This window comes from Heterodontus francisci, chromosome 1 (genome assembly GCF_036365525.1).
Source record: "Heterodontus francisci isolate sHetFra1 chromosome 1, sHetFra1.hap1, whole genome shotgun sequence".
Lineage (NCBI taxonomy): Eukaryota > Metazoa > Chordata > Chondrichthyes > Heterodontiformes > Heterodontidae > Heterodontus > Heterodontus francisci.
The window spans coordinates 128,911,554-128,926,589 of NC_090371.1; the positions used below are offsets into that span (position 1 = coordinate 128,911,554).

The following is a 15,036-nucleotide window of genomic DNA, read 5'->3' on the forward strand; positions in this document are numbered from 1 at the left end:
TGTTGAAAGACAAAGCATTAGTACAGATAGGGTGTAAATGGACTGAAAACTGAACAACCACAAGCACAAACATGAAAAAAAGTGGGTAAGCAAACTGAACAAACTAAGATAAAATAAAATAAACACAAAAAAATATATAAATATAAAAAGAAAAAAGAACTAAAAATAAAAGTAAAATGGGGGGCCCGTCATGCTCTGAAATTATTGAACTCAATGTTCAGTCCGGCAGGCTGTAGTGTGCCTAATCGGTAAATGAGATGCTGTTCCTCGAGCTTGCGTTGATGTTCACTGGAACACTGCAGAAATCCCAGGACAGAGATGTGAGCATGAGAGCAGGGGTGTGTGTTGAAATGGCAAGCAACCGGAAGCTCGGGGTCATGCTTTCGGACTGAGCGGAGGTGTTCCGCAAAGCGGTCACCCAGTCTGCGTTTGGTCTCCCCAATGTAGAGGAGACCACATTGTGAGCAGCGAATAAAGTATACTACATTGAAAGAAGTACAAGTAAATCGCTGCTTCACCTGAAAGGTGTGTTTGGGCCTGGGATAGTGAGGAGGGAGGAGGTAAACGGGCAGGTATTACACCTCCTGCGATTGCAGGGGAAGGTGCCGTGGGAAGGGACGAGGTGATGGGGTCATGGAGATGTGGATCAGGGTGTCGCGGAGGGAGCTATCCCTTCGGAATGCTGACAGGGGAAGGGAGGGGAAGATGCGTTTGGTGGTGGCGGAAATGGCGGAAGATGATCTTTTAGATATGGAGGCTTTTGGGGTGGAAAGTGAGGACAAGGGGAACCCTGTCGCGGTTCTGGGAGGGAGGGGAAGGGGTGAGGTGTGGGAAATGGGTTGGACACAGTTGAGGGCCCTGTCAACCACTGGGGGAGAATCCTTGGTTGAGGAAAAAGGAAGACATATCAGAAGCACTGTCATGGAAGGTAGCATTATCAGAGCAGATGCGCCAGAGACGGAGAAACTGGAAGAATGGAATGGAGTCCTTACAGGAGGTAGGGTGTGAAGAAGTGTAGTCGAGGTAGCTGTGGGAGTCGGTAAGCTTATAATGGATATTAGTAGACAGCCTATCCCCAGAGATGGAGACAGAGAAGTCGAGGAAGGGAAGTGTCGGAGATAGACCATGTAAAGGTGAGAGAAGGGTGGAAATTAGAAGCAACTTTCGTGTCCAAGATGTTATTTTTTAGCTAAAGCTGACTGGACCTGGCTATTGTCAATGTATCTAAGCATCTTTTATTCATGCAGAATATCTTTTAACTCATTAAGGCCTATGTTACTTGAAAGTTCTTGGGTAGAAATTAACATGGACTTGTTTTCAGACCTTGACAGAGTGCTGCACTTAAATTGGGCCTCAACCTTCTGTTACAGCTGAGGCGGGAGAAGCGCACTGTTAATTCAGTCTCACTTCTCCACAAGTCACATTGTAGATGTTCCCACTTACCGAAACAGCCAGTTAGATACTCTATTTGTCCCCCAGAATAAAGCACATCAACCAGTCTTCTTTAATAAACACCAAAATTATCCGTTTATTATAAAACCAAGTCTTAACCAATAATGAAGTAAATATATGTATACGCGAATTTAAATATTCAAGCCCTGTATTATTATCCTAGCCCTCATGCACACGCGCATACATCTAAAAACCGGTTGACTGGGTAAACAGGATTTTTGTTTAAAGCTGTTACAAGGAAATAGAAGGAATGAAAAAAATAACTTAGTCTGAAAAGATATGGAAGGAAGTCCTTTGGTTTGGCAAGGTGTCCCAAAGTCAAATAGTTAGTGGCCACTGCTGAGTGAATCCAGCATTTCTTGTTTTTGTTTCAGATTTCCAGCATCCGCAGAATTTTGCTTTTATTTTAGTGTTTAATTCACTGCCACTTCTCTTCCAGGAATGTCTACCTTGAAGAAGTTCTGCTCTTCTCTCCGACGGGATTTTCGTTTGTCTCTTTTACCTTGTTCACCTTCATTGCTTTCTATTTCCCTCCTGGTGTTTGATAAGGTATCTACCAAAACTCGTTTTCACAGCCACATCTCCTTCCTCAGTGACTGTCTCCGGCTCCGACTGATTCCACGTGGATTCCAACTGCAGTTTGACCCATCATGCTTTGAAACCACCCAGGATCACAGGTATTTCCGAGAAATACAACGTTCCTCGGACTGCTACTCTCGCCGCATCCTGAGATCCACACTCAGTGCTATGCGCCGCCATATGCACACACTGGACCTCTCTCTCCAGCAGCACCGTCTTACCTTATCTCAAATCTGTTCTACTCCGCAGTTTCATCTCATCTTACGTCTCATCCGACGCATTAACAAAAAACTTTTTTTCTTCCTTTCAGGTGTTAAGGAACGCAAGCTCCAGCAGCTGATGGGGACGAATGCCCCTCCAGATCCTCCTTCCGCTTCACTTCCCTCTGACCCCACCCCTTCTGATCTGACCCCTTGCCGTGTATTCACTATACCCTCTGACCTCCCCCTCTCTGATGCTGAGCGTTCTGTACTCAGCAAAGGTCTCAGTTTTATCCCCTTACGCCCCCACCTCAATGAATTTCGCGCTCGGCATGACGTTGAGCTCTTCTTCCGTCGCCTCCGCCTCCGGGCTCACTTCTTCGACCAGGAGTCCTCCCCCCGACCAGCAGACCCATTCACCCGCCTCCAGCATTCTCCCTCTACCTGGACCCCTCCCCCTGGCCTCTTACCCGCTCTTGATCTCTTCATTGAAAACTGTCGGCGAGACATTGGTCGTCTCAATTTCTCTGCCCCCCTCACTCACTCTAACCTGTCCCCCTCTGAACTTGAGGCACTCCGTTCTCTCAGGTCTAACCCCGACATGGTCATCAAACCTGCAGACAAGGGTGGTGCTGTTGTTGTATGGCGTACCGACCTCTACCTTGCAGAAGCTCAATGCCAACTCACAGACACCTCTTCCTACCTCCCTCTGGACCATGACCCCACCACCGAACATCAAGCCACCGTCCAAAGGACTGACACTGACCTCATCTCCTCTGGAGATCTTCCCTCTACAGCTTCCAACCTCATAGTCCCGCAACCCCGGACAGCACGCTTCTACCTCCTTCCCAAAATCCACAAACGGGACTGTCCCGGCAGACCCATTGTGTCAGCCTGCTCCTGCCCCACTGAACTTATTTCTTCCTATCTAGACTCTATCTTTTCTCCGCTGGTCCAGTCTCTTCCCACCTACATCCGTGACTCTTCTGACGCCCTACGTCATTTTGACAATTTCCAGTTTCCTGGTCCCAACCGCCTCCTCTTCACTATGGACGTCCAATCGCTCTACACCTCCATCCCCCACCAGGATGGTTTGAGGGCTCTCCGCTTCTTCCTGGAACAGAGGCCCAACCAGTCCCCATCCACCAACACCCTCCTCCGCCTGGCTGAACTTGTTCTCACATCGAACAACCTCTCCTTCAACTCCATGCATTTCCTTCAAGTAAAAGGTGTCGCTATGGGTACCCGCATGGGTCCTAGTTATGCCTGTCTTTTTGTGGGATATGTCGAGCATTCTTTGTTCCAGTCCTACTCAGGCCCCCTCCCCCAACTCTTTTTCCGGTACATTGATGACTGTATCGGTGCCGTTTCCTGCTCCCGCCCCGAACTAGAAAACTTTATCAACTTTGCTTCCAATTTCCACCCTTCTCTCACCTTTACATGGTCCATCTCTGACACTTCCCTTCCCTTCCTCGACTTCTCTGTCTCCATCTCTGGGGATAGGTTGTCTGCCAATATCCATTATAAGCCCACTGACTCCCACAGCTACCTCGACTACACTTCTTCACACCCTACCTCCTGTAAGGACTCCATTCCATTCTCCCAGTTTCTCCGTCTCCGACGCATCTGCTCTGATGATGCTACCTTCCATGACGGTGCTTCTGATATGACCTTTTTCCTCAACCGAGGATTTCCCCCCACTGTGGTTGACAGGGCCCTCAACCGTGTCCGACCCATTCCCCGCACCTCTACCCTCACCCCTTCCCCTCCCTCCCAGAACCGTGACAGGGTTCCCCTTGTCCTCACTTTTCATCCCACCAGCCTCCATATCCAAAGGATCATCCTCCGCCATTTTCGCCACCTCCAGCGTGATACCACTACCAGTCGCATCTTCCCCTCCCTTCCCCTGTCAGCATTCCGAAGGGATCGTTCCCTCCGCGACACCCTGGTCCACTCCTCCATTACCCCCACCACCTCGTCCCCGTCCCAGGGCACCTTCCCTTGCAATCGCAGGAGGTGTAATACCTGCCCATTTACCTCCTCTCTCCTCACTATCCCAGGACCCAAACACTCCTTTCAGGTGAAGCAGCGATTTACTTGTACTTCTTTCAATGTAGTATACTGTATTCGCTGCTCACAGTGTGGTCTCCTCTACATTGGGGAGACCAAGCGCAGACTGGGTGACCGCTTTGCGGAACAATCTCCGCTCAGTCCGCAAGCAGGACCCTGAGCTTCCGGTTGCTTGCCATTTCAACACTCCCCCCTGCTCTCATGCTCACATCTCTGTCCTGGGATTGCTGCAGTGTTCCAGTGAACATCAACGCAAGCTCGAGGAACAGCATCTCATCTACCGATTAGGCACACTACAGCCTGCCGGACTGAACATTGAGTTCAATAATTTCAGAGCATGACAGCCCCCCACTTTACTTTCATTTTTAGTCATTTTTAGTTATTTTTTCTTTTTTTTACATTCCTTTTTACATTTTTTACAATTTTTTTTTTTGCATTTATTTCATTTCATCTTAGTTTGTTCAGTTTGCTTACCCACTGTTTTTTTCAGGTTGTTTTTCTTCAGGTTTGCACTTGCTGCTGTTCAATATTCAGTATATTCACACCTAATCTGTACTAATGCTTTGTCTTTCAACACACCATTAACATATTGTTTGCCTTTGCTCCGTGACCTTTTGGTCAGCTATGTGGCCTGGTCCAATCTGCACCTTCTCCTTTGTTATCTCTTGCCCAACCCCCACCTCACTTGTTTATAATCTGTGACTTTTCTAATATTTGTCAGTTCTGAAGAAGGGTCACTGACCCGAAACGTTAACTCTGCTTCTCTTTCCACAGATGCTGCCAGACCTGCTGAGTGAATCCAGCATTTCTTGTTTTTGTTTCAGATTTCCAGCATCCGCAGTATTCTGCTTTTATTTTAAGTTAGTGGCCACTAGTCGTCTTTCCAGGCGAGGTTGATGAACAGTCTATTTTGGGTCGGTGTTCAAAGAAACTCAACTGCAGAAGGCTTCACATAGGAACAAAGGAACACATGAGCAGGAGTCGGCCATTCAGCCCATCGAGCCTGCCCCATCATTCAATGCGATCATGGTTGATCATCCACTTCAATGCCTTTTTCTCACACTATCCTCATGTCCCCGATATCATTTGTATTTAGAAATCTGTCAATCTCTGCTTTAAACATACTCAATGACTGAGTTTCCACAGCCCTCTGGGGTAGAGAATTCTGAAGATTCATAACTCTCTGAGTAAAGAAATTCCTTCTCATCTCTGTCCTAAGTGGCTTCCCCCTTATTTTGCCCCTGGTTCTAGACTCCCCAACCAGGGGAAACATCTGAGCTGCATCTACCCTGTCTATCCCTTTAAGTATTTTGTAGGTTTTGATGAGATCACCTCTCATTCTTTGAAACTCTAGAGAATACAGGCTCAGTTTCCCCAATCTCTCTTCATAGGACAGTCCCGCCATCTCGGGAACAAGTCTGGTGAACTCCCTCTATGGCAATAATTTCCTTCCTAAGGTAAGGAAACTGCACACACTACTCCGTGTACGGTCTAACCAAGGTTTTATACAATTGAAGCAATACTTCACTACTCATGGACTCAAATCCTCTTGCGATAAAGGCTAACATGCCAAGGGCCTTTTTAATTGCTTGCTGCACCTGCATATTAGTTTTCAGTGACTTATTGATGAGGATACCCAGGTCCCTTTGTACATTTACACTTTCTACTCTCTTACCATTTAAGAAATACTCTGCACATCTATTCCTCCTACCAAAGTGGATAGCCTTACATTTTTCCACATTATATTCCATCTGCCACATTCTTGCCCACTCACTAAGTCTGTCCAAATTTCCTTGAAGCCGCTTTGCATCTTCCTCACAACACACATTCCCACCTAGTTTTGTGTCATCTGCAAACTTGGAAATACTACATTTGGTCCCCACATCCAAATCATTGATATATATTGTGAACAGCTGGGGCCCAAGCGCTTATCCCTGCGGTACCCCACTAGTCACAGCCTGCCAACGCGAGAATGACCTGTTTATTCCTACTCTCTGCTTTCTGCCTGTTAATTAATCCTTAATCCATGCCAGTATATTACCTCCTATCCCATGTGCTTTAATTTTGCTAACCGACCTCCTATGGGGGACTTTATCAAAAGCCTTCTGAAAATCCAGGTATACCACGTCCACCAACTCCCCTTTATCAATTCTGTTAATAACACCCTCAAAAAAACTCCAACAGGTTCGCCAACCCTGATTTCCCATCCATAAATCCATGCTTACGATGCCCAATCAGATCATTATTATCCAAGTGTCCATTTATCACATCCTTCAGAATAGATTCTAGCATTTTCCCAATGACTGATGTAAGGCTAACAGGTCTGTAGTTCCCTGTTTTCTGTCTCACTCCCTTCTTAAAAAATGGGGTGACATTTGCGACCTTCCAATCTGCAGGAATCGCTCCAGAATCTATAGAATTTTGGAAGATGATCACCAATGCACTGTTATGCTGAATTGTGCCTTTCATATTGTCATGGAATGAGGTGATGATGCTTAGTAACTTTGATGGACATCTAATCTTTGCTAGTAGTCTGAAGAGACCAAGTCTGCTGTCGAGGTCAAAGGCTTTGGTGAGATCTATGAAGGCGGCGTAGAGGGGCATCCGTTGTTCATGGCATTTCTCCTGTAGCTGGTGAAGGGAGAACAGCATGTCAATAGTGGATCTCTCTGCTCGAAAGCCACACTGTGCCTCAGGGTAGACACGCTCATCCAGCTTCTGCAGTCTGTTTAAAATGACTCGAGCGAAGGCTTTCCCTATTGTGCTAAGCAGGGAGATTCCACGGTAATTGTTGCAGTCACCGTGGTCACCCTTGTTCTTATGGAGGGTGATGATATTGGCATCGCGCATGTCCTGTGCTTTTGCTCCCTCATCCCAGCACAGGCAAAACAGTTCATGGAGTGCTGAGAGTATAGCAGGCTTGGCACACTTGGTTATTTCAGGGGTAATGCCGTCCTTTCCAGGGGCTTTTCCGCTGGCTAGAGAATCAATGGTGTTACTGAGCTCCGATTTTGTTGGCTGTTCGTCCAGCTTATCCATGTCTGGTACCAAAACTACTAAGCATCATCACCTTGTTCCATGACAATATGAAAGGCACAATTCAGCATAACGGTGCATCATCAGATTCCGTTCCCATCTTGAGTGGCGTGAAGCAGGGCTGTGTTCTTGCACCCACACTGTTTGAGATCTTCTTCTCACTGCTGCTCTCTCATGCGTTTAAATCTTCAGAAGAAGGAATATTCCTCCACACAAGATCAGATGGCAGGTTGTTCAACCTTGCCCATCTTAGAGCGAAGACCAAAGTACGGAAAGTCCTCATCAGGGAACTCCTCTTTGCTGAATTAACATCCCACACGGAAGAGTGTCTGCAGAGACTCATCGACAGGCTTGCAGCTGCCTTCAACAATTTAGCCTAATATCAGTTTCAAGAAAACGAACATCATGGGACAGGACGTCAGAAATGCTCCATCCATCAACATCGGTGACCACACTCTGGATGTGGTTCAAGAGTTCACCTACCTGGGCTCAACTATTACCAGCAACCTGTATCTCGATGCAGAAATCAACAAGCACATGGGAAAGGTGTCCGCTGCTATGTACAGACTGGCCAAGACGGTGTGGGAAAATGACGCACTGACACGGAACACAAAAGTCCAAGTGTTTCAAGCCTGTATCCTCAGTACCTTGCTCTACGGCAACACGGCCTTAACAACGTATGTCAGCCAAGAGCGACGTCTCAACACATTCCATCTTCGCTGTCTCTGGAGAATCCTTGGCATCAGGTGACAGGACTGATGTTTGCAAACGCGACATGAAGTCCTGTGACATTGACTACAAGTCGTGGGATCTAGTTGCCAGCGATCGCCAGGCTGGTGGACAGCTATAAACGCGGGGCTGAAGACAGGCAAGTCAAAGAGACTCAGCAGTTGGCAGGAAAAGAGACAGCAGTGTAAGGAGAGAGCCAACTGTGAAATAGTCCTGTCAACCAACTTTACCTGCAGCGCCTGTGGAAAAGTCTGTCACTCTAGAATTGGCCTTTATAGCACTCCAGGCGCTGTTCCACAAACCACTGACTGCCTCTAGGCGCTTACTCATTGTCTCTCAAGACAAGGAGGCCAAAAGGAAGGAAGGATCACCAATGCATCCACTATCTCCATAGCTACCTCTTTCAACACCCTGGGATGTAGAATATCAGCTTCTGGGGACTGATCAGCCTTCATCCCCATTAATTTCTCTAATACAACCTTCTTACTAATACTAATTTCCTTCAATTCCTCATTTCCCCATATCCCTTGGATCTCTATTTCTGGGAGATTTCCTGTATCTTCTATCAGGTGTGCAGCAGCAGGTTCAGTTCTCACACACATTTGATGCAAAGTTCATTTGAAGATGCAAGGTTTCTGAAAATATTCAGGGTTTCTTCAAAAATGCATGAGGCAACAGTACCATTTTATAGAAGCTTTTGCTTTTCAAGAGCAGAGATTCTTCAAAGCGAGGTAGTACTTGTTGGTTTTCTTCTGTTCTCCTGGCAGGTCCATATTGTCTTCCAATTGCCTGCTTTTGGTCCAAAAACCAGTATCTTTTTAACAGTTCATAAACTTTTCCAAGCAAGTCTCATACTCGTCATAAATTCTGTATTGTCACAACAAAGAATTGCTCTTAAGTCAATCCCCTGTGGTGTTTACTTGAAATCACCTGCTTTCCAGTAAAAGCTTGTTTACTCGTTCAACTTTTGTTGATCTCCCTTTCAAAAAAACACCCAAAGGTCAGCCTCTTCAGTTTAAAAATATAGATTCCAAGTTTTAACAAAAAAAAATGGGAATTTTGTAATGCTTCATTTAGCGCTGCTGTTTTGCTTCCATAGGAAACACGCCCCACAAGAAAAATGAATTTTGAGCCTCTGGCAATGGCCCTCAAGTAATTTCTGAGTATGGGGGTGGCTTGGAAAATGAAGCAAGGGGGGTCGATTGTCAGGACTGTTGTGTTTGGTGGAGTGGGAAGCATTCCTCTCGCTCCTAACTCCACAAAACTTTATTTTTAAAAAGCATTCAACATTTACTTTTAGTTGCTGTTTGTTGAAGAATCCCAAGCGGGGCAAGCCTGAAACTTTCTCATCATGGACTGATTTCTCAAAGGGTTCATTAATAGGAATTAGGCCTCAAATTTACCTAATCAAGGAGACCAACGCTTGATTTAGGCCCCAGTAGGAACACCTAAAACATTACCCCCACAATTTGGGAGTGAGACCAACAACTGCGGATTGGGCGCAGGCTATCCGACTGGTAAATTCTTGTGCTTTGTACTCATTCTAAGCCTGAGAAATGGGCATAGTGCAAAGCACTTTCTATCCTTCTGTGTCTTTAACTATCATTAAAGAACACATGGCGCTCAACAACATAAATGATTGATATAGCCTCTATTTCCCGTCGAATGGCTTACCTGTGGCAAAAACTGCTCTCTTTGAAACCAGCTTGTACTCGACAATGGAAAACTGTGGCAGTTCAATTTTCTCTACTCCTGTGACTGCATAGTTACCACCTGTCCACTGAAATTCAATGTCATCTGTTGTGTACCCATCTATAAAATAAAGGAAAGAATAACTCTCGGTAAGGAATTAAAACTCCTTTAGCACAGCGGAAAGATTGTCCAAGTGCTTTGTCGGTGCTTCGATAAATGAAGACCTCACTTTTCAAACATATCAGAGTAACAGCGAAATGAAAGCTACCAACAGTATTGCAGTCTTGCTTCATATTTCAAGAGGTTAACCCTTCCTAATTAATGTGGCCATTTACAGGATTGCTGTGTGCTCATCAGCAGTCCTCCTACTTAAACTGTGGTTAGTGATGGTACAAGCACTCTTATCAAAATCTTGTCTGTGCAGACTTTAAGGTAACCAGCAGAAGGCACTCACCAGTTGCACTTGAGTGAAGCAAAATGAAATTCTTTCCATCATGACCTAAACTAATTTATAGCATAGTGACACTTCTGGGAATACACTAGTTTAAATACCATATCGTGACAATTTATGGAAGAATCTTACTGTACTGGATTTAATAAAGATTTACAAGCCTTGATGACTCACCCTCCTGCAGCCAACACTCTGTATTTGCTGTAATGCTTGTTGCAGTGGAAATGCCATTGGTTTAGACTGCTTGAACTTTGTAATTACCCTATTACAGACCTTCCCTTTTGTTCTTTCCTCCTCTCTCCTTTCCTTGCCTCTGTACTTGCTTAAAACCATTACATCTATCACATTTTCTGGGTCTGATGAAAGATCATCAACCTGAAACACTTAACTCTCTTTTTCTTTCCACAGATGTGCCTGACCTGCTGAGTATTTCCAATATTTTCTGTTTTTATTTCAGATTTCCAGTGTCTTCGGTATTTCGCTTTTTGTATCAATGCTGCTTCCTCATTGGTAAACTTCGTTCTGAGCATTGCGGCAGTTTTGTGTATTCTATGGATCAGTATATAATTGAATTTCTTGTGCTTTCTATCCCACCACTGGTTTTGCTACACCTTGTGTTGAACAGTCAGTACAAGTCCTTATGATGTGATTTCTTGAACACTGAAATTGAAGCTGCGATTAGCCAGTGTGTCTGCATAGAGAACTGTGGGCATCTCCATATCAATGTTATTAAACCAATCCTTGTTTCTTTCCATGAGCAAACCCACATTATCAGCTGCAATCTGGCCACACAGTAGGGTAGAGTTTTCATTGTTTCATGCTTGGGGAATAGGCATTTCACAGTTTAGAACAGAGGGAAAAAGGATGGAGACACATTACATCAGATCTTCACCCCATTGTACTATCCTGAGATTTCCTGAGGGTCCCACAAAATGCTTAATTTTCACAAGGATCCAGCAGAGGGGCACCTATCCACATTTGGCACTATGGCCTGCTGTTAGATCCCTGCCAACCGGGTGTCACAAGGGCAGGCTGAAGTTTTGGGAGCATATATTAATTTTTATTTTGTACTCCTTCCCCACAGGATGATTTCCAGTATCCAGGACTAGAAGCCTCAATCTCAGAAACTGAGTGCACAGGTGCAGGCATGAGATGCCTACAGCTGCGCTCCCACTTCCTCCAAAATTTGTAGGCACACGGCGCAGCAAGGAGTTAGCTCCATCTGGGCCTGCAGATGGCCTGGGGAGAAAAAAATTGTGGGCAGCTGCTTCCTTACAAGCACAGGACACTGAACGATCATTGCAGCTGTCTGGCATCCAACTGACATCCAGTCTTGCATAGGTTTATCCACTCAGCCTCAGCACCAACTTAGTTTCTTTCTGATGTCTTGCTAATAGTTTTGTGCTGAGGTAATTTTGTTCAGTTTGGATCTCTGAGGCAATTGATGCCAAGTTGCTTGGCTAGTCTAGACATGCTTTCTGTCAGCGAGACTGAATGGTAAGCAAACATTTGGTCCTTATTATGTGATGAACAGTCTACAATTTCTTGCTGTTATTTTCATTTTCATTATCTGTAGTTATACTTATCTCCAATTCCATTTTTGTCTCTTTGGTCACCCATTTAACATACTTCCACAGATTTCAATAATGTTGACTGCAGGGCTCTGACTTTTTCTTGCAATCTTTTTTGAAGCTCCTTTTTCTTTCTTATTACATTTCTGAGTATCTTTTTGAACCACATAGGGTGGTGCTTTTTCAGTCTACAATTACGAATCCTAGTATTTGATCTATGTTTTTTTTCAGAAAGCCCTTGAGGCTTTCTTTGAGGGATTGGCATAGAGAATGTACATTTATATAGCACCTTTCACATGTCTTGAAGCACTTCACAGCCAATGAAATACTTTTGAAGTGTGGTCATTATCGTAACGTAGCCAAACACAGCAGCTAATTTGTACACAGCAAGGTCTCACAAACAGCACAGACATAAATGACCAGATAATCTGTTTTAGCAATGTTGGTTGAGGGATAAATGTGGGGCAGGACACTGGGAGAACATGTTTCCTCATATAGTGCCATGGTATGTTTTACTTCCACTTAAAAGGACAGACGGGGCCTCGAGTTAACATCTCATCCAAGGGATGGTGCCTCCAATAGTACAGTGCTCCCTCCATACTGCAAATTATGTGCACAAGTCCCTGGATTGGGGTTTAAACACACAAACTTGTGACTCCAGCAAGAGTGCTAGTGGTGAACCAAGACTGTCAAATAATAGTTTCCCTAAGTCAGCTGTTTTAACTGTTCCCTTTACCTTTAAAATTGGCAACTTAAAATTTGTATACCTGAGTGTTGGTCTTCAGCAGTGCTGAATCCTAAATGATGTGGAACTCTGTGAACCCAGACGTGCCATTACTTTCATTTTCTGTTTGGTCGCAGGGTCACTATGGGCTTTCTCCTGATATCCCTGTCATAACATCTGTGGGAAATCAGTGGCACCTCCAAAGAAATAGTGGGTGGAATATTCCGGACTTAGTCCCTGCCAAAACAGCTGGACCATTTGTGGGGTAGAGAACCTGTTTGACTAATTTAACTGAGACAAATTACTACCATCCCACATCCAGGTTGCCTGACCAATTAGGGAGGTTGGGTGTGATGATGTGCCTAAACATGCAATGAGGGATCTCTGTTTAAAGGGATTCACAATGGAAGCACTGAGTAAAGCTTTGAACATACCAGTAGGAAGGAGTAAACTGCTGCAGGATAGAAGCAAGACGTGGGAATGCTGCCGCCCACCTGCCCCCCAACCCTCGTCCCTGGAGGTCATGATGGACGCAGTCAGGGCTAGAAAAGAAATTCTATTCACTGAGGATGGGAGGAGGAGGCGAGCCAGCCTGACTGCAAGTAGCAGAGATGGTGAGCAGCAGGAGTGTGGTGTCCAGGGCCTGGATCCAGTGCCGCGAAAGGTTTAATGACCTTGTGAGGTCCAGCAAGGTGAGTGTCCTACAATTCTCACCTGGGAGCCAACACTCTCTCACTTCCAGCATTCTCCTACACAACACTCCTCCAGCCAATACACCATGCTGTCACACCCATTCCTTTCTCTCCATTTCCTTCTCAAATCTTCACCTCAACAGACAACATTCACACTCACCTTCATCCTATTCCCCTCTTGCACCCATTCCTCACTTTTACCCTCCTCAAAGAGGAGATGGTGGCATAGTGGTAATGTCACTGGACTAGTAATCCAGAAGCCTAGGCTAATTTCCTGGGGACACAGGTTCAAATCCCACCACAGCAGCTGGTGGAATTTAAATTTAATTAATTCATAAATTCAACGAATTAATAAAATCTGGAATTGAAAGCTAGTCTCAGTAATGGTGCCATGAAGGTATCATGTCATAAAAACCCATCTGGTTCACTAATGTCCTTTAGGGAAGGAAATCTGTCGTCTTTACCCAGTAGGGCCTACATGTGACTCCAGACCCACAGCAATGTGGTTGACTCTTTACTGCCCTAGCATGACACTCTGTTGTCAAGGGCAATTAGGGATGGGCAACAAATTCTCACCTTACCAGTGACGCCCACATCCCATGAAAGAATTAAATGTTCTGTGTCCATCCTCAGCAATCAGTTTACTTCTCACACTCCTAATTCTTTGCCTTTTCTCACTGCAGGAGCAGAGAGCCGACAACTCCAAGGAGAGGCAGAGAACTGGGAGTGGAGCTGCAGCCATAGCCACCCTGATTGTGGAGGAAGAAACACTTGCGATTGGCAGGGTGGCACAAGGAATTGGCGTTGGTGATGCAGAGTTGGAGGTGGCCCAGAGACCTGGTGTCAACATTAGTTGAAACACTGCCAGTAGGAACTTAACTGTCACATATGTTGATTAGATGTTACTAAGGCATGAAATGTCATGATCTGTACTATGCTAACTTTGAACTCTATTTCACCCACGTTCAGCACTAACTCATGTCTTCCATCTCCCACAAGTGCATTGATGTTGCCAAGGGAGGAGATGAGGAAGGTGCCTGAGGTGTCCACAGAGGAGTTAAACACTCTGAGGAAACACTGTCATTTGACTCTTGCTCACTCTCCACCAGTGCAGGTACACAAACCAGATTCTCAGATAGTGAGGGTGGCACATGGTGAGGAGTACATCACACGTGAACAGAAACAGGCGCTGGAGATAGGGACAGCAGTGGAGAATGCCCCAAACCCTGCTCAGCTGGACATATACATTGAGCCACGGGGGTCATCAACAAAAAGGGAACTTGTGGAGCAGCAACGGGAAATGTGTGTGCATCTGTGGGCATTTCCAGAGGCACTGCACACCCTTGCATGGAGAATGGAGGAGTCCATCTCAAGAATGAGTGTCATGATGTCTCAGGTATTTGCACTGATGACCAGCTCCATTGAAAGAGCAGCTAACCTCATGGAGAATCAGATGCAGCAGGCCACTGAGTGCATATTGATTCAGTCCAATGGTCTGCACACTCTGGCTGCCAGTTTACAGAGGATGGAACAAAGCATCTTCTTGGTGGCTGAATGCCACACTGGCATGCAGCCAAATACTCTCCCACTCTTGGCTAGCAAGGAAGTGTAGGTGGACCCTGAAAGAGAAGATGGAAAAAAAGCAGATAGTTGGGGCTGTTCTCAGGGTACCCCCACTTCTCAGTCCTTGCCCTCCTCTTTCCTCCTTCATGTGGTCAGGAAGAGGGCTGTTTGTCGGTGATTCCTCAATGTTCAGCTATATTCACAACTCCTCTAATAATGGTCTAGGCTGGCTTGGCTGCTTCAAGTCTTGGATAACATCCATACTTGAACTCACAAA

General features: G+C 45.5%; 1 protein-coding gene across 1 annotated transcript in view; it reads right to left on the minus strand.

Annotated features, from left to right (window-relative positions):
* gabrb1 (gamma-aminobutyric acid type A receptor subunit beta1) overlaps positions 1-15,036 on the minus strand; it is a 458,334-nt gene that overhangs the window by 47,374 nt on the left and 395,924 nt on the right. Inside the window, exon 6 of the mRNA XM_068058329.1 lies at positions 9,741-9,878. Within this exon, the coding sequence (XP_067914430.1) occupies positions 9,741-9,878 (138 nt within the window). The remainder of the gene's footprint in view (positions 1-9,740; positions 9,879-15,036) is intronic.